General features: G+C 36.9%; 1 protein-coding gene across 7 annotated transcripts in view; it reads right to left on the reverse strand.

Moving 5' to 3' along the window:
- Nucleotides 1-22,070, reverse strand: part of NTNG1 (netrin G1) — a 157,470-nt gene that overhangs the window by 17,647 nt on the left and 117,753 nt on the right. For 4 of the 7 annotated variants that reach the window (XM_032191826.1, XM_032191828.1, XM_032191827.1 and 1 more), the window contains one exon: nt 11,120-11,257. The exons of 2 other annotated variants lie outside the window; for them this stretch is intronic. In XM_032191826.1, the coding sequence (XP_032047717.1) occupies nt 11,120-11,257 (138 nt within the window). Of the gene's footprint in view, nt 1-11,119; nt 11,258-16,857; nt 17,026-22,070 lie in introns of all 7 variants that reach the window. One more of the 7 variants, XM_032191832.1, reaches the window with a different exon arrangement.

Below are 22,070 nucleotides of genomic sequence, written 5' to 3' on the forward strand. Positions count from 1 at the left end.
TCTCTTCTCACCTGATGATTATAGGTAAAAGTTTTATTAATGATTTAATTATTCTCTTTAGAAGCCAACATAATTACAATGGGCTTGACTCTGCTCCCATTAAAAGTCTTTTTAAATGATTTTGCCATTAAATGTAGTCCAATGTGAGAGAAGAGCAGTTTGAAATCAACAAAATCGTGCCTCAAAATTGCAGTGATGAAAGAGATTGAAAGGAATAATACCATTAACATTTTACAGAACATCAGAGGACTTGTGTAGGGGCTATCAGCCCCGTCTAAATACATATTGGCTAAATCCTGCAAAACTTTATTCACTTTCAAAGTTCTTACTCATATGAACAGCTTGACTAAATCATCTGCAGTAAAGAGGAATAGTCTAAGAAGTTCTGACTAAAGAGTTCTGACTAAAAAGCTGGAAGGATGTTTATGAGACCAAGCTTTTGTTTCTAATTTTATCATTCTCATGTTCCCTGTCAAAATATTTACTTGCACGTTTAACTTGAAGGTGAATATGAAGTCACTGCAAGGTTACATGTCTCAAGGGTAAAGATCCAGGTTAAGAGGATATCATCATGCATGCACTTATAAGAAATAAATGCTAGGAGAAGCTAAAGGGGCATAATGCTTGCAGATGATTTGGTGAATCGGTCATATTATAGATGCAGCATAAAGTGAGTATCAAAACCAAGACCACTATTGAAAAGTATAGTTATAAAAATTGCCTTGTTAGCAGCAGAGTAAATGAAAACTTTTTATAAAGAGATTTATTTACAAACAGTAAAGAAAGAATAACAATTCTGAAATTATAATGAAATGAAGGAAAAAAGAAAAGAGTATCAACACTAGTACTTCAGCTCTAAGAACATGTTAAGGTAGAAAGGAAGTCCAGAAATAATTTAAAGTGATGCATTAAATTCACAAAATTAGTAGTTCTTTTTTATCATTATTATTTTTGAAACACAGCAGAAGTAGAAGCTTCCCAGGAAGTCTCTATAACAAGTGAATGGTAAACGATACATTCATGGAAAAAAAAGTCCGTCAAGTATTCAGTATGTGGAAGAGCTTCAGGAAGTTACTATGTCACTGCCTCTCTTGATGGGAGCAAACTCTGGAGGCACCTCAAAGTACATACAAACCATTCTTAAAAAATGGAGAACAGTGTGTCCTATCAGATGACAGGAAACAAGTAATATTGATCCAATTTAAAACAAAAAGGAAACAAATTTCTCTTACCTGTGGTTTTACTAATTTAATTGCCAAGATTGGCTTCCTTAACTATAAGAAGGGACTTTTACAGACAGGATTTTTAGAAAGAGCCCCAAGGAGAGTTAGAGGAACTACAGACTAGGAAGTACTTCTGCAGCAAGCGAATTGATGGGAACTGTAATGAAGAACAGAATTAGCAAATAGATGAGTAAGCATGATAAGCAGGGAAGAGCAATTTTTTTTTTTTTTTTGGTAGAGGGAAATCATAGGAAATAATTGCTTACAGATCTAGTAGATAACTTTTTGAAGGAATTGGTAAGCAGTATGTGGACACAGGTGATCAAGTTGATAACATGAATCTCCAAAAGCATTTCATGAGATCCCTCAGTAACATTTTTCAAAGAAACCAGGCTGTCATGCATGGATTAAATAATGGGAAAAAGGGTAAGAATAAATGTCAATTATTTCAACTGAAAAGAGACTACTACTTAGTCCTGTAAGAATCACATCAGGAATTACACATGCAGAACTGCACTAGAAAAGTGAGTGAAAAGTAACACAATAAAGTTTGTTCATATTACAAAAGTATTGGGGCTGTAACGATCTTAAGAAGAATTTCTAAAACGCTGGGTGATAGTACAATAAAACAGTAGATGAAATTGTTTTTTGACAAGTAAGGTATAGCAAAATCCTCTATCTCTATAGATATTTGGCTTTTTACCATTTAAGAAAGAGACTTTAAGAGTAGTTCTGTGTAATTTACTGACAATTTTGACTTAATGCTCTGTATCAGTCAAAATGCGAATAGAATCTTGAAATTTTTAGGACAGGAAAAAAGAATGAAACAGAAAACACCACAATGCCACCATATGAGTTCATGATGTACCGATCTCTTTAAGTTTGAAGTCCTGCATATTGAGAAAGTATATACTGCTACCAAAAACGGTAGGGTGAAGTCTGATCATAGGTATAAACTGTTGCAGGTAAAGGGGGGATTAAACAGATTAGTATTCCTCAGCATAAAAAAGGGAAGATAGATTGAAGGAAAATGCGACAGACGTTTATAAAATCATAAATGCTATGGCAAAGGTGAACTAGACATGATCATTCATTTATTCTTGTTACCTCTTCTGTCCAAGAACTAGGAAATACCAAATGAAATTGTCAGTCAGCCAGTTAAAACAAAGACACTTGGTATAATGAAACGGTGAATTTAATGGCTATTTTGTATAATGGAACAGTGAATTTTGTTATCCAAACAGGATGTTTGGAATGAATGAATGTCTCCAGGAGTGATTAGACAGATCAGTGGATAAAAGTCATATTGAGACCAACTAAGTATGAAGATATTGATGAATTCTTTGGCTAAGAAAGTACCTAAGCAGTAGCTTTCTAGAGTTTGAATACTTGTGGTGAATGAAATACCACTCAATACTACTGTCAAATAGAGAAAACTGGATTAAATTGATCCCTGTGCAGACTTTGGTGCAGACTTCCTCAGGTTTCTACTGTAAGGTGTTCTAGTGGCTATAAGCATGCAAACATGAAGATAAACACATGACTCACAGGAGTGAGAGGTTTTAAAGACCAGCTTTACCATAGATAAGGTAAAATGCTCAGAAAACAATAGAGTGAAGTGAGAATAAATTGAAGTGGGAATAATATATATATATATTTTTAAAAAAGCACTTCTGTTAAGTGTTAAAAGCTCACATCTTGAAAGGTCCTGATTATTTTCAGAAATTCATTGCTGAATTACTCAACCTGTTGGTACTAAACTCTTAGCTCAACTAAATTTCTTTAAAATGTTGTCTGATGAGAGTTTTGTTCACCTCTGTAGATTACTCGTTAAAAATATTGCCAATGACAAAAGCCAAAATCTTTTGGAAAGTACCTCAAATAGTTGCACTACGTCATTAAACGCATGTCATCAGCTGGTAGATACTACAGTACTCAGCTCTGTAGAAATACAAACCTAGGAGTTGGACTTGATGATCCTTGTTGGGTCCCTTCCAACTCAGGATATTCTATGATTCTATGAAACCTGAAGACAGAAATTGCTGATTACTTTAGGATTAAATCCTTTCAGCATATTAAAATGCAGGGCAGAAATGCACCTTAACATCAGATGTGCCCCCTGTACCTCGAAGAACTCTGAAATCCACTGAAGGTGGAAGCTAGGCAAGATTTATTTATTTTTATTTACCTTTAATAGCAAAATAGCACCGTGGGAGGCTAGCTCCTGTTGTGGAAGGCAGTCAGTACCTTGCAGGTTCACACCTATCAGCTGAACTTTGATTTGAACTAAACTGAACTGAATATGATTTTCATATTGCTATCAGCTTGAACAGAAAGATCTCTTGGAGGAGTTGTAATTGGACACATGTAAAGGAAGTTAAAGCTTCTAAATCCTGAAGCCTTAATAATTAGCATGTGCTGTTGTCAGCATTGCTATCAGTTACATTGATGGCAAGATAGCAAGTGTCGACTATCTTTAATTGCATCAGGTCAGTAGTTTTTATCTCCAGTCAAGTAGAATAGAGATTGTTTTATGTACTCCTAAATGATCCTTTTAAGGCCCCTTTATAAAAATGTCCCATCTGGGTGTGTCTGTGGTGGTATAGATCTTTTTATTTCAGCCCTCATAAAAAGGTAGTGAGCAGGCCAATTATAGTTATGGCCACAGGGCAGGCTTGAAAGGAAAGCATGACATTTTCAGAGGAGAAGTAGTCCTGCGCATCACTGTTCAAATGAACACTTAATAATTCATAACAATTAACTGCTTTATAAATTTCCTCTTCAATACGTTTCCAAACGTGAATAGATTAAACAGTAATTGCTATCAAGCTTTATGTTCTATTTCACGTTCCTAATAAAAGTTTATCTCATGGAGCTTACTTTGTATATTTTTGATCTACTCCTAACTGAGTGCAATATACTGTATTAAAATATTTATCATTGCGCTATCAAATATTAACCATTTTAAAATAATCTGACTAAAGAAAACAAATAATGCTACTTGTTTAACTTTTTATGAATTTCCTAGTATTTAGTTATTCAGAATGCTCCCGTGACATGGCACCAAAAACACTGAAGTATCTGCAAATCATATTCCCTCTTACTGTTGCGAACTGGGCTCTGATCATGTCTATCACTATTGTTCATTTTGGCTCTACACATAGAAAAACAGTTTTTCAGTCTGTAAAAAGTTACTATACCACCTCAGTACAAGCAGATCTTAGAGGTTTGTGTTATTCTATAGGTTAGGTGTTTTTCTGGGAGGAGTACAGAACAGTTTTGATTTGTTTTTAAATTTACCTAATTATCCACCTGCTTGTTCTTTAAATTGTGTAGCTTTGTCTGGTACAAATGCCAACAGCTTGCTAGAGTATAACGTGAATGATCTAATGAGGGAACGAGGGGATGCTGATCCCCCATTTCCCCAGCATGTGCTGTACTGCAGGGCTGCCTAGTGCAGCCCCACCTGGCTGCAGGATCACATCATGCCCCAGCCCAGGGGCCGATGCCCTCCCTGGGTGCTCCTGCTTGTTCAACTCTTGGCTGTCGTGTCACAGAGGAAAATTTTCTTGTCTGTTTAGTGTCCTGCTGAGTTAGTTCTGAGGTGGTTCAGGGATGGGTCCAACAAGTGCCTGAGATGTTACTGGGGATGTGGGATTAAATAGCTGGTAACTGGGAGATGGGGGATTGCAGCACCTGCAATTAAAGTAATTTAGGCAGCTGTGGAATAGCACCTTTGAAGCTGATACCTTGGCAAGATCACCAGGAGAACAACCTCTTTGCTCCAGTCCAAGCCTTTACCTTGCTGGGGAAGAATTGTTCTTTTAAGGGTTACGTGTGTCAGTGTTGCTTCTGAACAATTCATTTTCACGTTGGAGAAAGCAAATCTGATCACCAGGTTATCAGAATAAATCTCCTGAATTGAAGAGCTGGAGTCTGTTAGGAACCTAGTGCCTCTTAATAAGATGCTAACTTAGGCTAGCAAACCCCCTACCCTATGCCTCATTCTCTGTTTGTTTTATGATCCTCTATCCCTAGGGGCTTCCCCACACACAGGTGTTACGTAGCTCACAATCCTTTTTGTAGAAGCCTTCCTTCCAGCTCAGAGGCACTGAGATAGCCTGCTTGAGCACTCCTGGTGTCACTCTAGTCTATTCCCTTTGTAGGCTGCTCTTTTTTCACAACATTTGACAGGTTTTGAAGCAGCAGTACTAAAAGCAGCTTGAGGCTTGATCCCCAGTCTAGCCATTTTATGGTAACTCTGTAGATCTCTAAAATACCTATATGTAGACAGCATCCCATGCTTTTATTTTCTTCTCTATGCTCTTCACAGAGGAAAGGTGTTTCATTTAATTCTTTTTGTTAAATACAGTATTTGTGGTGTGGCATTTATTTATTTTTAAATATCCTTTCTGCAGGGAGATATCAGCCTTTTTCTCCAAGTCCAGTATGTCATTAAAAAAAATATAATGCCATGATATTCATACTTGGATAGTAAAAACATTTCCTATGTATTGGTTTCTATGTATTGGTTGATCTGTATGGTTGTTCTGTGGGCCGTGTGCTTTGGAATTAATGTGGATGTGCTTATTAACACATTGTTTCCACAGGTTTAAAAGGCTCAGGCTCTCAGTATGGTGTTACGTGTATGGTAAGTCAGCGTGCTTCCACTGAGGGTAATGGAATCGGTGTTTTGAATCATCTGAGAATCAGGCTTGATAACACTGTAATTTTATTTGTAATTTTGCCTTGCTCGTCCTTACACCCATGAGCTGTACTTTGCCTTGAGCTGAAGCAGAGGGATTCTGAATTGGTTTAAGGAGAATTATTCTGCATTTAAATTGGGAGTAGTTTGAAGCAGAGTCTGTTCCTCTGACATCCAAATCCCTATACACACACAATTTCTTTAGTCTGCATAACAATCATGTAAAACAGGTATTGGGAAAGCAGCATTTTATGTGTCGAGTCCAAGGGCAAATTGTTCCTTAGGGACTGCCATGTTCAACCCCATCAGAACTTCATATTTTTCAATAAATTCTTTCTGTTTTATTTTATTTCCCTCTGGCACCAAGGGTGGCAGTGCACTTGCTAGCACCAGTCCTGGCACCAAAACAGACCAGAAGTAGAAGTCTATACTGCACCTGTGCAGAGGGGAGATCCCTTTCGTGGCCTGGCCACTGGTAAAAGGATGGAAAAAGGTATAAATGGATTGTCTGTGGCCCCATGCACAGGTGGTTGCAAAGGTGAACTGGAAAGCAGGGCTTTCTGTTTTTGAATTTGTTTCTTTTTACAGAATATAGTTCCCCACACGCAAATTCAATGTGTAGGAATCGAAGGACAGCTGCACCTGCATACAAACAAGTATAAAAGCTCACTAAGCTTCCAGGGGAGAGAGAATGGGAAGAGAACATCACATTTACATACTTCATCTATCTAGAAAGAAGAATATGATGCATTTTAAGAAATGGAAGGTAATGCATCTTTTCTTGCTGAACTGTGAATGCAAACTTCCACAAGCAAATGTTACTGTAATTTGCAGGATCACAATTTCAGGTTTGATTTTCTTTGGAAATTCAATCTGCATGATTTTGATCAAATGCCTTGGGTTCTCACATTTGTAACATCACAAAATGCAGAAAAAATGTATTTAATCATATAAGTCAAATGCACACTGTAACAGAATATGAGCTATCTAACAGGCTGCAGAGCGATAAAAGTTCAGTCCAGATACAAGCACTGAGTGCAGCTTGAGCATTGAAGATAAGAGTGTAATTGTAATCCTCTGCCTGCTTTAATAATAATAACAAAAAAAAAGGAAAAAAAAAAAGAGGGTAAAATAAAAGAAACTATTCAGAGCTTGACATAAGGCATCTGACTGAAAACTTACTTGCTAATTGTTTAACATTTACACCATTGAAACAAGATGATTTAAAACAATGATTCACAGGAAATAACGTGCTGAATTTAACTGGGGTGCAAGCTACTGTTGGTAACTCTTGTTCTCAGCCTAGGCTTTGTGGGGCTGCAGGACTGAAGGTTCAAGCTCTGTATTTGCTCATTAACAATATGAAGGGAGCTAGTGAGTCATTGGACTTTCCCTCACTCTTTTCCCCGGTGGATAATCATGCATAATGAAAATTAGAGCCATGCTGCTAAGCTGAGTTTGGCAAGAGTGGCACTTGCTCTTTGTCAGATTGGGTAAATATGTGGCTGTTTTTGGAATCAACTGTTGTGCAAGTGAAATTAAAAGGTGTTATTTTCAAACACTCCTGCATGTATAGAGCAGAGTTCAGTCACCAGAAATATCATGGACAAGAAATATGAAAGATCCAATACTTTGACTTGTACGCTTAGAAAATTGAATGAACGCTCTTGCATAATATTTTATCTTCATTTTTCAAACTCAGGCAGTTCTTATGTGTAAATGTTTCTACTTTTTTTTTTTTTTTTTAAACAGGTGCCCCTTATCACAGAGCACTGTGTTCAGTTCAGGACTGGCCCAGAACAGCTGTAGTTGCTGGTTAAGTCTCTTCTTGGGTTTGGAGCTGTGTTTTCTGTTTCTACATTCATTTCTAAAGGAAATCGTTTAATTACTATAGCGTAGAAAAATTAAATACAGCTATGGAGTTCCTCCTGTTTCTGGAATTCTGAAAGAGTTTCAGAACCAGACTGCTCAGTTCCTAATACGCTCCTTATGCTTTGATCTCTGTATGTGTGCTGGTGAGAAAACCATTGTGGGTGTCTGGAAGGGAGGTGGAGAGCTAAACCCCAGCTGCTTCCCCTGCGTGCTCGGTGCCTGCGGTGTGGATGGGTCCAGGGGAGGGCTTAGAGGCACAGTTGCATCCATTCTGCCTCTTTTTCCTGAGGGCAGCAAACCTTCCTGTACCAACCAGACCCTGCTGACCACTATGTCTGTGCAGCACAAACCCTGAATTCAGTAAGATAACAGCTGTTATCATGGTGCTTTTTATCTGGGAGGCGAAGTCTAAAATTGCATCTGACCTCTGAATGCACAGAGACGCAAGTGATGAGCGCTCTGCCTAGATCCTCAAAGGTTTTAGATGAAATCAGTACGAGTGCAGTACCTAAATGAATACTTCTGAGGATAATAGCTTCTGTCTCTTTCGCCCAAGTGTGGTACAAGGTAGACTTTGAACAGTAATTTATCAAATGATATATTGTGAGCCTTCGAACACAACTGGACTTCCAGCATTGTTTTTCCCAAATGGGATTAGTAATACTGTAAACTAAGCCACTCCATTTACTAATGCAATCATACAAGTAATTAAACTAGCTATGGTATAGATTTAACTTACTTATTTATAGGTCAAGCTTCTGGTTGCCCTAGGTCAATGACGTTTAGCAACAAAGCTCCATAAAAATAGATTTTCTTAATAATGCCGATAGGCTTTGTATGGCACCAAGTAAACAACCACACACTGATGTGCTTTGTGAGAATCCGTCTTTGCATATATATATTTCTGGACAGCGCAAGCTCAAGGGAAACAAATCACAACCATACACTACATGTCCAGACAAATAATCTTTTTGTGCTTTGCTAAGGCAGAAGAATAAATTCTTATTTTTTCCTGTATATATCAGGGTTTGCTTGTTTGTCCAGTCATTTGTTTAGATTTCAACGAAAAGATAACAGAGGTAAAATTGCTGTGCTACAAAATTAAATGAATTGGAATACCATTCCTCCATGGGAAGACTTGAAGCAAGATTTAAATCTGTGTGTGCTTGGTAAAACACGGCAATTTGGGGTCTGTTCCATAGAACTGACAACTGCATCTTGTTGTTTTTCTTCTGAATTTGATCAGATAATTTGATGGAACTTGGAGAATATCTGACAGTTACACAATCACATCGAGATTTGTTCATAAAATAACAACACAGGGACACTTAATTAGTTTTGTCAGCAAATAAAAAGGCACTAGCTTGCATTTCCAGGAACCGTCTAAAGGTTTTTCAAATACACTGATTCAGCTAAAATCAGGCTTTTTATATGTTGGGCTCAAAAAATCCTAATTAGAAAAACATTATTGAGCTTATAACATCCAAACCTGAGAAGACAGGAAACAGTTAAGTAATTACTTACTTTTACAGATTTAACAACCTGGTGTGTGTGTGTATATAATATTTTATGACCGTACAATTCACTCCACGGATCTCCAGGCCTGTTCAATATCTCAGCTACTTAATATTTTATTTAAACTCATGATGCAGACATAAATGTTTGCTATGTTTTATTCAAATTCTGCTGCAGAGAATCATGTTGATTCCCTTCTTTTCAGTTTTTTGTTTTTTCTTTTTCCTTCCTGTTACTACCCGATCTCGATGTTTCGCAAATTCTAATGCTTATTTTGCTGGTACCTAGGGTAAGGTGCAGGGGAGGTGACAATCTCCTCCTACATAAGGGGTGCACAGGCAAAGCAAGATTCTGTAATTTCAGATGCTGTTTTGGGGATATATAGGGTCTGATTTTTCAAAATACAGAGGACTTGATAGAGGACTTGGAGGTTTGAAAAGTACTTCACCTGCTTTCTGTTGGAACTGTATGTGCTCTGTGTTTTGTGAAACACAACTCAAGGGCAGGCACCCAGCAAATGGGAATGAAGTTAGCAACCACACACAAAAAATGCGGTTTAAACAACCTGCCCAAATACAGACAGGAGCTTTCTGGCAGAGGCAGAGAGAGTCCAATTTTCTCAGGTAACATTTAGCTGCCTTGCCAATGCAACCTTCCTTTCTATTCATGTAGGAGTTTAATGATAATTGATTAATTATTACAGTCTTTCTTGAAATTCTGCATTTGTTGGTTTTCAGATGTTTACTGAACTGTCACAAGCCCAGGTTTTCTATTTCAGACTATTCATTGTTTAGAGAGGAAGGGGTAATCTCCATCTTTATTGTTTCTTTAACTTATGTTTTAAAATTTACATTTGTTTTAGAGCATTTAGAGCATTTGCGCGGCTCTCTGGTCAATTTTATGTTTGGCTAATCGGTGTCAGTAATTACATCCTCTTGTGTTTCTCAGCCTTACAAATCTAAAGCAAGCTGTTAGAGGAATCTGTTTCACGCGTCTATGTGGAAGCATACAGAGAGGCAGGAAGAAAAAGGTTAAAGAATGTGAGAGGACTCTTCAGAATTTCTTCAAGTAGGTGATCAAAGCAGTTATAAAGAATAAATCAGAATCTATTACAAAAGAAATTGGCAATAAAAGCCTAATCCTATATGTACTGGTGTGCTATTTCCACTCTTTTACAAGACCTGTTAACCAGAAAATAATCTAAATATACAACTAAGCATTGAAACATCTGCTTCTAATAATATTTATACCAAATTTCAGCACCTATTTTTAAAGAAGTATACTTTAAAAAAATTATCTTTAGCTTTTATCTGGTTTTCACTAATTGTAACAAGTAATGAGGTAGTGTGTTGCAGTTTTATTGTTCAGAGACATAGTTCTAATGTATGAAAGCATAGTTCAGTTACTCAAATAGGCTGAAGTTTAGTATAGAAAAAAGAAACATGCAGAGAAATTACCTTCTGTCTTTCAGTAAGATTTTTCAAGTTAGAGTTAATATGCTGATGTTTTAGTACACAAAGGCTACTTCACATGTGGCAAGGCACGCATATTTATGTATTTCAGTGGGAGCTCCTGCAGGTGTTATCAAGAGCAAGAGAGAGGACACTGAAAGTACATTAAAATTAATGGATGGAACAGTCAATCTACTGTCCTCATCTGGGAACCTCCATAAAGATTGGCAGTATGGCATTCTTACGGCTTGGAGAGGTTTTGCTCATTTTCTGCCCTTAGGTAGCTGCACATGATAGCATACAGACGCAGATGCAGCAAAGCTGCAGGAAAGGGGCAACTCTGAGTTACTTACGTTGACAGCCCAAGCTGTGCCAGATATATCCCGGCAGACATTTATCACATTTAGGCCCTGATGTTCCCTCCTTACACTCACAAAATCCTCTGTCATTACAGCGATCATGGACTGAACCAAAAGGGTTACAATAACAGTCTGCAGAAACAAGACAACACACACACACACTGGATTCAGGTCTACATAAGGTGATAATTCATTTAATACCAATAAAGGCTGCATTTCCAGTGTTAAAGGTAAAGGAAGACTGTCTATTAATGATATCTAAAGTAGCGAATATAATTACTATAGTCCATTTATTTGTTTGCATATATCATTTCAGGAAGAGACGTTTTATGATATGAAGAGATAAAGTAAACACAAAAAGATGTGAAGGCAGAAGATACCGTGCTCTTTGAGAATAAGTGATTGTACCAGATTCTCTTCTGGTAAGAATGTTTTTGACAATTTAGTGAATGTTAGGAAAGCTTTGTATATCAATACATCATTAGGGTGAAATGTCTCACATCATTAAAATAGGCTTATTTATATTACTCAATATTTTTCTGAGTGCTGAATTGCTTTAGAGGGCTATATAAATGCACTTTACTTATTTCCAAGATAGTCTTCCTTTATAGTGAGGAGAAGTATAACCATTTATGTGGATATTTGCCATTAAACTGATGAGATTGTATTTAGCAGTGACATTAATAAACCTTTTACATATTCCACAATGATAAACTTGAGGTGAGCAGTAATCAAAACTTATCAGAACTCACTTTATGTTGCCATTTTCATTTCTCTCACCTCCCAGTGGGCAGATGGAAGATGTAATGAGGCTCTTTCCCTGATACTTATTTCCACATGTGTGTTGACCTAATTAAAGAATGACTGGGGTAACCCATTTCCTCCCAGAACAGGTACTGTAAGGGAACGTGTTGTCTTCTTCAATTACAACCCTTTTCTTTAACATGATTATAATATTTATGTTCAGTCTTGGCTAACTAAACAAAGAAGACAAGACAGTAGCAAGCAGAGTTTAATTTCTGGCATTCCTATTCATTTTTTTAATTTAAGTAGCCATATCTTATTTGTATATAGACCCATGTAGACCCAGAGTAACTCCACTGTCAACTGAGACTGCAGACATGCTTACATTTTGGCAGCGTCTGATCTCTGCTGTTGTTGAAGGCAAAAGATAAATAAATCAATTCCTGATCTGGGCAACCTGCTGAGAATCTGGCTTTGTGTGTCTGTGAATTGGTGCGGCTTTGACTACCTTTGGAAATTGTTCTGTAGCATCAGGTTAAGCATTAGGTTAAAATTCAGTGATATTGTAAATGACAAAATGTAGTTGAACTTGGAAGTAAAATATCAAAAAATACAATGGAAAAACTGTAACAGGAAAAAACATTATCAGAAAGACATTTGTCATCTGTTGTGTCAGTGTTTATTACCCATAAATTACAGATGACACTTTGAACATTTGGCATGCTGACGAAGAGTAGTTACCTTTGGCAAACAGAGTTCCACAATAATAATAGAGTCAATTAGATAGCAACATTCATTAATGAAGTTGAACGTTGACATGCCAAAAAGACTGTGTAAAATTGAGCATGATTATACTGCAGTGTGTGCCATTTGAAAAGCTGGCAATTCAGACGCGAATCGGATATATGAAATGTTTATGTAAATATGCATAGAGCAGAGAGACGTACTGAATGCAGGAAGTCAGATTTGTTTAGAGTGTTCATAGAAAATCTTGAAAGGCAAAAAGTCTGGAATTGCATTAGAAACAGCCAGTTCTTATACATCAAAAATAATTGGATATAATAGACCTACAATGATTTAAACAAGTGTTTATGAAGAAATGTATGGCCTGTGGCATTGAATGCTATAGATGCATGATGTGACATTGGTCACAAAACAAGGACCTGACCCTGAGTCAGTGAGAACTTTCCCAATGAACTCCATCATCTAAAAACATTGCAAGTACCAGGCCCCTAGTGTGCTGTTTAAGGGAACATAGATACTTTAAGTAAAACCCTTTTTGTAGAAGTGGTAGGTCAAACCAGGACACTACAGAGACCTGGTAACCTTTAGTAACTGAATCTAGCCTCTGTCTTTCCCAATGCACAGTTGATACCACAGCTATATAACCTAGACAAGCCAACAGAGCATCCAAGCTCATTGTCCAACACACTATCACAGGCTATAGAACACTTCCCAACACCTGTCAAATACCTAAGACATCAGAAGGATCAAAAGCTATGATTCCAGTATGTTACTGCGGTTATGAGACAGTGTTTCTCATTAATGGCCTTGCAACAGCAAGGCATTAAATAACATTTCCAGATCATCCTAGCAAGTAGACCACACACCAGGTTCCAAGGTAGGCAAAAACTAGTCTCTGCTGATTTAACTGGGCAGGAGTTTTTCCTCCTGACCTGAATCTGGTAACTGTAAAGGCTGGGAATATGATAGTAGTAGTAATCTTTTCACTGAGGTGCAATGTATTGATATAAAGCTGCTGTAACAAAATACAATGAAAATAAATAAAAAAGGTTGGGAATATGGGCTGAAGCTTGCAGGCTTGCCGCAGTCAGTCTGGGTTGACAGTGGCTACAGGACAACCCTTAAGGTTCACTTAATTAGTTACCATTAGAGTTTATAAAAAGTTCTCACAGTTGATAACTGAAGCTTAAGCCTAAGTGACTGCAAGGTTGGCTTTGTGAGACAGTAATGTTTGGTGAGACAGTAATTACTATTTCAGTGTTTATGTCATAAAGCAAAGGAAGAAATGATTTATTACTCTGGGTCTACTTGGTGGTTTCAATGCTATTCGTGCTTGCCAGTGTGTGTATTCACTGGAAGAAAGAATTATTAGGACTTTGTCAAGAGCTTGTAAAAAATAAAAATGCTCTTCAAATTCTATTCAATCCTTTTTCACTGCAAGCATGTCAAGTGCATTTTTTTTTTTTCTTTAAACTACCTCGATTTATTTAGAAATTGCTGTTGCCCATTGGAGGTAATCTTGCAGTCAATTGACAAATCCACAAATCTTTGATGATTCATTTTAGGAAATGAATTTCTTTAGAAGCAAAATAAATTTTAATACATAATGAAATTAGATTTTAGTCCTCTGTATAGAGTGTTACACTGTGCTTCGCTGTTAAAACAAACAAACAAACAAACAAAAAAAACCTCACCCCCTCCAAAAAAAACAACAAAATAAAAAAAAACCACAACCCTCTCAATATTTAAATTCTTTGTAACTTTGTCAGTTTTAAAGATCAAACATTTTCATTAGTTAAGATTCACGTTATCTATATACTTACCATATATATTTTTAAGATTGTGTAAGTAGTTCTGCTAAATCAGAGACAAACCCTTGTTTGCTGCCATTAAACTAGCTTATCCAAACATTTCTGACTTTAAGTATGTGGCTGAAGAGGAAAGAATTAACCTGGAAAAGTAAGACTTTCATACGGGAATAAGATTTGCATGTGTCACTGGAAATCTGCTTATTAAAATGTTAATGCCAAAATTCCACTCATACTTAAAATCCAAAACACTGCTCTTAGAAAAAAAGAGAAATGAGCGTTTCCAATAGAGAAAGACTCCTTGTGCTTGACCCAGAAGGATGGTGAATCCATTTACTCTCTGAGATGCAAATACATCACACTTTGCAGGATTAAATCTGAGCAGCCCCAGTTCAGGAAAGCACTTTAAGCACAAGCTATTATTATTTTTTTTTTTTTCCTCTGAGAAGTTCTTAGGTATCTGCTGCACTCCACTGGCTCTACACCAGAAGTATTACAAAAGTTACTTCTGGTCTTCAGTCTTCAGTCTTAAGTTGGTGAATCAGCTGCAATATCACAGATTTTGTATGCGGTATGATCACTGTGATCCTCAAAATCCAGTCCAAAGAGAATATTATTTAAATAAATTACCTTATATGTAGCAAAACAAGGTTGATCCTATAGTCAACTCACATAGTATGGTTCTCATGGGAGTCCATGAGAATTCTGCTCACACTGAGGTGGGAAAGCCTGCAAATGGACCATCACTTTGTGCTTTTATTTTTTATTTTTTTTGAAGACTCTTGTTAAATGAAAGTTTATTTTATTTCTGTAGTGTCTGAGCAATTATGAAGTACACGGTTGTTTTACTAAGACATTCTAAATGTATCACTTGCATATTAATTAAAAATCTACTTATTTTTGACTCCTGGCTTATTAACTTCCTGGTCTTAATGACATGGCTACAGATGCTGTCTTAGCATTTCAGTGTACATGGGAAAACAATTTACTGCAGAAGCTGGTGAAAAATCCCAAATAGAGTAATTTAGTATCACACTCATTAGGCCTATTTAGACAGCTGAAATTATATAGCCCTGGCGGTCACACCATTGATGTCCTTCATCTACATCAAACAAATATGAGGGACAGTACTTCTTACTGAGAACATTGAATTGGGTTAACCTCCTCATAAGAAATCATGACTTGCCTACTAAAGTTCATATTAGCTCAGACTAATTAATGTCAAAGGAAATCATGCATTTTCTGAATGTGTTGCCAAGCAAAGTTAAAAGAAGGACGTGTAAAATGCAGTGCGTGGATGGATTTGGGTGTTTATCACAAAATAGAATGTAAATCTGACAAGCTGTAAACTGAAACAAATAATAGCAAACTAAATAATTTCTGGTTTGAATTTCAGGAATTAATTATTAAAAAAAATTAAAGTATAATCTATTCACCTATAGTCTGTTTTGGCATGAAAATCTTAGTTACTTTTTTCTTTCATTTTTCTTTTCCTTCTTGGAAAGAAAAAGCAATCACAATGGAAATCAAGGAAGTGTTCTGATGCTTATGTCTATGAGCAACGTTACAGAATGAAGTTGTTTGAATAGTGCCTTTTATGGCTACCTGTTAACTACTGGCCATTGTATGAAGCTACCTTTTATTCAGTATCCTCAGTCTGCACCTAGGGCCCTGTGCCTTTTGCTGTGTTCTGTCTGTGGTGATAAGATGCATCTTCTAGTGTGACGTTTTTTCAATTTTTTATGTTCTGATATTTTCTTGACTTCTGCATTTTGGATATTTATATCGGATGCTAGGTTTAAAGCACTGTTTTCATCTAGGAGTCCAACTTCTAAATTTACATAATGCCAAACAGCTTTTACAAATGCAACTCCTAATCACATGGGCAAAATTTCAGTTTCCTCTATAAGGAAGAGAGGAGTTAAGACTGCATTTTACAGCCCTGTGCCTGAGAGCAGAATTTGATGCTACATTTAGTTTTAGAATTGGAATGCGTTAAAAGGAGTTAATAAACACCAGTTCCCATGTTCTGTGCATACACCTGGCAACTTTGATAGGTCTACATGCCAGTATTCAATAGTGTACTAATAATTCCAAAAGTTAGACTGGGAACAGGGATTTAAGACTCAACCCAACCATGTTTACGTGTGTGCAACCCCGGTGTAGCTCCCTCCTGCAGGACAATTTCTCAGGGGCTTCCTGGGAGAGTCCTCCCTGGACTCTCAGCCAGGGGGATCTTCATTGTGTACAGATTCAAAATACTTCCTTGGGGCGACAATGGCAAATATGGCAACGAGGTGGAAAGTCTACACAGATGTTCTTATCCATTGAAAAAGCTCATTCTGGCTCATCTGGCAAGTAAGCAGCAGTGGTCCCTAGCAGCTGCCGGTAGCTTAAAAGGCACAGAAAAAAAGCCGCAGTTACCCCGGGACTGACCTATGCATACATTTTCATCGTCCAGCTCTGCAGAAGCATTTCTGAAGTAGCCCAGCCTGCATAACTCACAGTGCTGACCTCTAGTGTTGTGCTTACAGCTCACGCAAATGACCGTATTGAGCAGCTCGATGTAACTGCACCGGTTGGAGTGCCCGAAGCATTCACAGTCTTTTAAGGAAGAACAGAAATGTATACAAAATGTATACAGCAGCAGAGTAATAGCACATTACATGCTTAGTAAAAATGAACTATGGAAAGAAATATGAATGAATGGCACATACATGTTAATCAATGTAACATGGACAACAGCAGATGTTTATCTGCAATGAAAGTGAGGGTTGTTTCAGGCAGGTTAGTGTGACCCGACCACCATGGCATGACGTCAAAGACTGACTGCTGTTGGCAGACCTGATGGAACTGAAGCATTTGCAGTTGTAAACCTTTCAGGGGTACTGGAGGCTCAGTTTCCGCTGATAGAAGTGCATGTCTTTTTTTTTTTTTTTCTTTCTTTCTCATATTTGAGATGAATATAGATCAAGACACAGGAAAAACTTCCTCATATTAAAAATATTAAATGCAGTGGACAAAATTGTCAAACTTAAGCATGCTTAAATCCACAATGAATGAAAGATAAAATAAAAAAGCTTTGTTCTGACATAAGTAGTGAGTATTTAAAATTACTTCTGAACTTGGCTCAGGGTACTGTAACTGGTAGGCACCTTGGGAAAAGGACTATATTAATTCAAGACTAAACAAATCTCCAGTTTGACAATTTTGGCTAGCACCTCCTAAAACAATTAACAGAGAAGTGGAAGGAAGAAAGATTACTATTCAAGAGTTATTTTCAGTACATTTCTGAGGTAAGCATTAACTTATTTTTAAAATTTGACATGAAAAACCATTGGGCCAAAATACATCTTGAAAACTCTGAAAATGTATACTGAATAGAAAACATGCTTATTGCAGCCACCTAGACTGCAGCTGACATGACAACCACTTCTTAAAAAAAAAGCACCTTGTTAAACATAGAATCCTATTGCCTCTGAGTACTTAATGACAAGGAGTATGCGGTTTTATCCAGAAAAATGTCGAAATTAGGAAAGCATCAATATCACTATACAAGGCACACCTATGCTTTGTGTAGAAACCTTGTGTAGGTCTGACTGCTCAGCTTTGAGGCTGAGCCCAGAATGAATGCAGGAAAGGTTATTAGGATGATCAAAGAAGTAGAGAGCCTATTTAAAAAGTGTTCTATGATAATTTGGCCTGTTTAGTCTAGGAAACTGAAGAAGGGATATCACTGGGCTATAAATACATCAAGGAAATAGCCTTGTGCCATCCTAAATGAGTATCTGTGCTAATGGACAACACTGGCACAAGAACAAGTGGGTGTTAACTGGTCATAGAGAAATTTCAGCTGCAAATTAGGAGATGGTGTCTCGCCGTTAGGGCACTGAGGTTCTCAAACACTTCCAATCTGTAGCAAAACCACTCATGCTTTAGAGTTGCAGTGTATTAACGTGGTGAAAGAGATTATGATATGTTTCCTGCCGTAATGGAATGCAGTGACTTGAGGGCTTTGAGGTCTTAAAGTTAACTTAGGCTATAATTAGATAAAGCTGTAGCAGAGGATGTAAAATGTTAATTTTGGAAATACATGGAAGGGACCATGTCCCTTGTATATTTTCTAAAGTACACTGCTGATTGTGGTGGGGCACCCCGCGAGCCCACTGGTTGTTGATGTAGGGCGTCAGATACAAACTTTGTTCCTGTTTATATTTTTATTAAAAAAAAAAAAAAAAGTCAGTACATATTCATGAGTATGTTAAGTAAAAATACATATCTACTTTTGCTGTTGTCTGATCTAGCAGACTATAAATAGATTGCATCTTTTCTTTTATCTACATTGCTTAACATAACATAAGTTTCAATCTTGAGAGCTGTTTTTTGGCTGCCAGGAAACATTAATTCAATTTACATATACATAGTTAACAGATACACACTCTCATTCTCTTTGATATTACATTGATAAAGTAATGTTCACAGTTCATGTCAGTCTAATAATTTTGATGCCTCTAACTGCTGGAGTACAGTAAAACATTTGGTTTTTCAGTCTTAATATGCTACCACTTGACATATTAGAGTAGGAAGGAAAAAAGTGTTAATGTTTCTCTTCTGCAACTGGTCAGTGAGATTGAGCATTTTAGCCAGCTGCCCAGCACCATTTCTCCACTAGCATATCCATCTTACCTGAGTAAAAACTGCACAGGGAAGGGGCAACTGACCTAAAAGTGCTAGCAAAAAGGATCACAGTGAAAATTGTTACAATGCTAAATTTTAATGTGTTTTATTTCTAAAATAAGAAAGATTGGTTGGAGATAGGCATTATGATCCGTCTGAAGCTCAGATTAAGCAGCAATGCTGTCTTAGTCTCTGCTTTGAGAAAGAACCTGTCTTCTGCCCCCATTATACAACTTGTTTCGGCGAGAAGATACCGTGCTGTTATGTTCCTTAGACTCGTGGCTAAATGTAATCACACTGCAGGTGAATTTAGAGGAAAGAATTTACATTGGTTTGTGAAACAGTAATGGGCAGCAGAATAATAATACATTTTTATGTTATAAAAATATGCAGGCTGTAAATAAGTGACAGTAAATCAGACTATACTACCTCATCTTGTGTGTTTAAAATAGCATTCTGTGAATGAATGACTGTGCTACTTCCACTCTGAAACTGTGATATGACCTTTAGTAATACTACTACAACACATAATTGGCTATTACAAAAGCACAAGAAACAAAACTGCACATAAAATAATTCACTGCTTTAACAGGGCTTGCTACAAGTTATGAACTTGACTAAAGAAGCATTAATAATTATGAAAGGCTCAGTTTGATGTACACATACACTCTTCAATATATTCAGAGGGACTACAAAAGTTCACATGTGTCTTATCAATATTAAGGGTAATTAATGAGACCAATTCTTGACCTCATTGCAGTCTCCAACTTCCTCAGCAGTGGGGGGCAGGGAAGTGCTGATTTCTTTGCTGGTGACCAGTGATAGAATGGAGGGAATGGTAAAAGCTGCATCAGGGGAAGTTCAGACTGAATATTAGGAAAAAAAGGTTTTCACTGAGAGGATGGCCAGCCCCTGGAACAAGCTCTCCTGGTAAGTGGTTATGGCCCCAAGCCTGTTGGTGTTAAAGATGCTTTTTGAAAATGCTCTTAGTTATAATTTAACTGTTAGGTTGCTCTGTGTTGAGTCAGGAGTTGGACATGATGATCCTTGTGGGTCTTTTCCAATTCAAGTAATTCTGTGAGTTGAGTGGATACTCTGTTTTGTGACAGTTGTGCGGAAAAGCTCTATGAATCTTAATTTTTATGGCACAGTAAATGCCATATGGTATACTAAAAAAATGTGGGTTAACTGAAATGGTCTAACATCTGATCAAATATTAGTAATGGCAGAGAGGAAAAAAATAAAAAGCCAGGACAAGTTAACTAAAGTCCCTTTATTATTATAACCATTTTTTTCTGATTTTTGATTGTTTCAATTTTGCTAATGCAATCATACGAACTTATTCTTTTATTGCTGTTGGCCTGATCAGTGATCATTTATACATTCCTGGGTTTATTAAAAATAAATAATAGTAATAACAAGCTATATAAAGGGTCTGCATGTGACTGAAAGGGAAGGGATCTCTCCATGAGTTTCATGAGGTACTTCCCTGAATTACTCATACAAAACGTACAATTGCATTCAGCATCATGGCAGCTGGGAGTCTGATAGCTGTCAGTGCTGTATGGCCTTCTAGCTTATCATGTGATTCACCTAAACCAGCACAAAAACCAGAAAGTAGCCAGCATATTAGAAATGTCAAAAGCACAATTTTAAGGTTTTTAGCAAGTGTCTGGCTAGCAGCCCCACGACTTTCATGCACTGGTCAAGCCACATAGTCACTGAAAGAGATAAGGGGGAAAGTACCAAAATCAGGCTGTAATGTTTACCAACGTTGAAATGATACGAGCTTACTGTGCTAGAAAATGCTGCATTCAGTTCTGAGCACCATATGTAAGAAAAGACATACAATCTTAGAGATAGTATAAGGCTGAATAACAACAAGGAGTAAATGGTTTGGAAAATAAAACCTTGGAGAGGTAAAGCTAGCTAGGTGTGTTCAATGTGAAGGAAAAAGGAAGATGGGAGATGAGATAGCCATGTTAGATTTGATAATTATCTTTGGATGATTCAGAATTGTCAAATTCCTTGGTATCTCACAAAAGAATTGACTGTATGAACCTTTAAAGATGATTCCCAATGGAATGATTCTACTGTGACAACCCCGCTCCTGTTGTATAAAACATAATAAAATTACCTATTGAAGGAAGCTCATGAAAAGGTTGATCGTTTAATTGTTTTGTTTCTATAAACTGAATAGTCATTTTTCTTCACTGTTATAATGCTATGGTTTTACATCTTTGAGATGTAAAATATTGTTGTGCTATCAGGACTAGGTTCAGCTCAAGGTTCAGCTGGGACTGGTAAAACATGAAATGTCATCACATGAAACAACGGTAAACACACATGGAAGGGAAGCATAATTTTAAAACTAAGACTGGTAATGCATGAGACAGCTATCAGTGTCATTTTCTAATCAAAAGAACAAAAAGTATTTCAAGAAAAGTGCTTTCAGAAATCATTTAAATATTTTTTCTTCTTCATTTTCCCGTAACCGACTTCATCCTTTGTATGCTATGAAATACAAAGGAGATTTCCTTGTAACCTTAGAAATTACCTGATTTGTAACAGTTATGATCTCATCAAATGGATCAAACCTAAGTTCAAACACTTGTTGATTTCTCAAATCCTTACTTGTGTGCATTTCATGAATAATGAGATATTCACAGCAGCTACAGAACGACAAAGCATCTTTATATGTACTCTTTACAGATAAATTGATGAAGAAAACCAATGAGAAGATCTCAGAGTTGACTATGGATGATAGAGATGCAAACAAAACAGGTTGCCTGGACGTCACTGAGAGAATATTGGCATCCTTCATTATGTCCGTATAATTCCATTATTTTGATAAAACACTTAAATATCATTTCAAAATGTAATGCCTACACTCTCAATTTGTGCACTGTTACAATAAAATGAAGATGTAAGGCACACTTACAATGCATTAGAAGACATAAGTATGTACTACA

This window comes from Aythya fuligula, chromosome 8, assembly GCF_009819795.1.
Source record: "Aythya fuligula isolate bAytFul2 chromosome 8, bAytFul2.pri, whole genome shotgun sequence".
Classification (NCBI taxonomy): Eukaryota; Metazoa; Chordata; class Aves; order Anseriformes; family Anatidae; genus Aythya; species Aythya fuligula.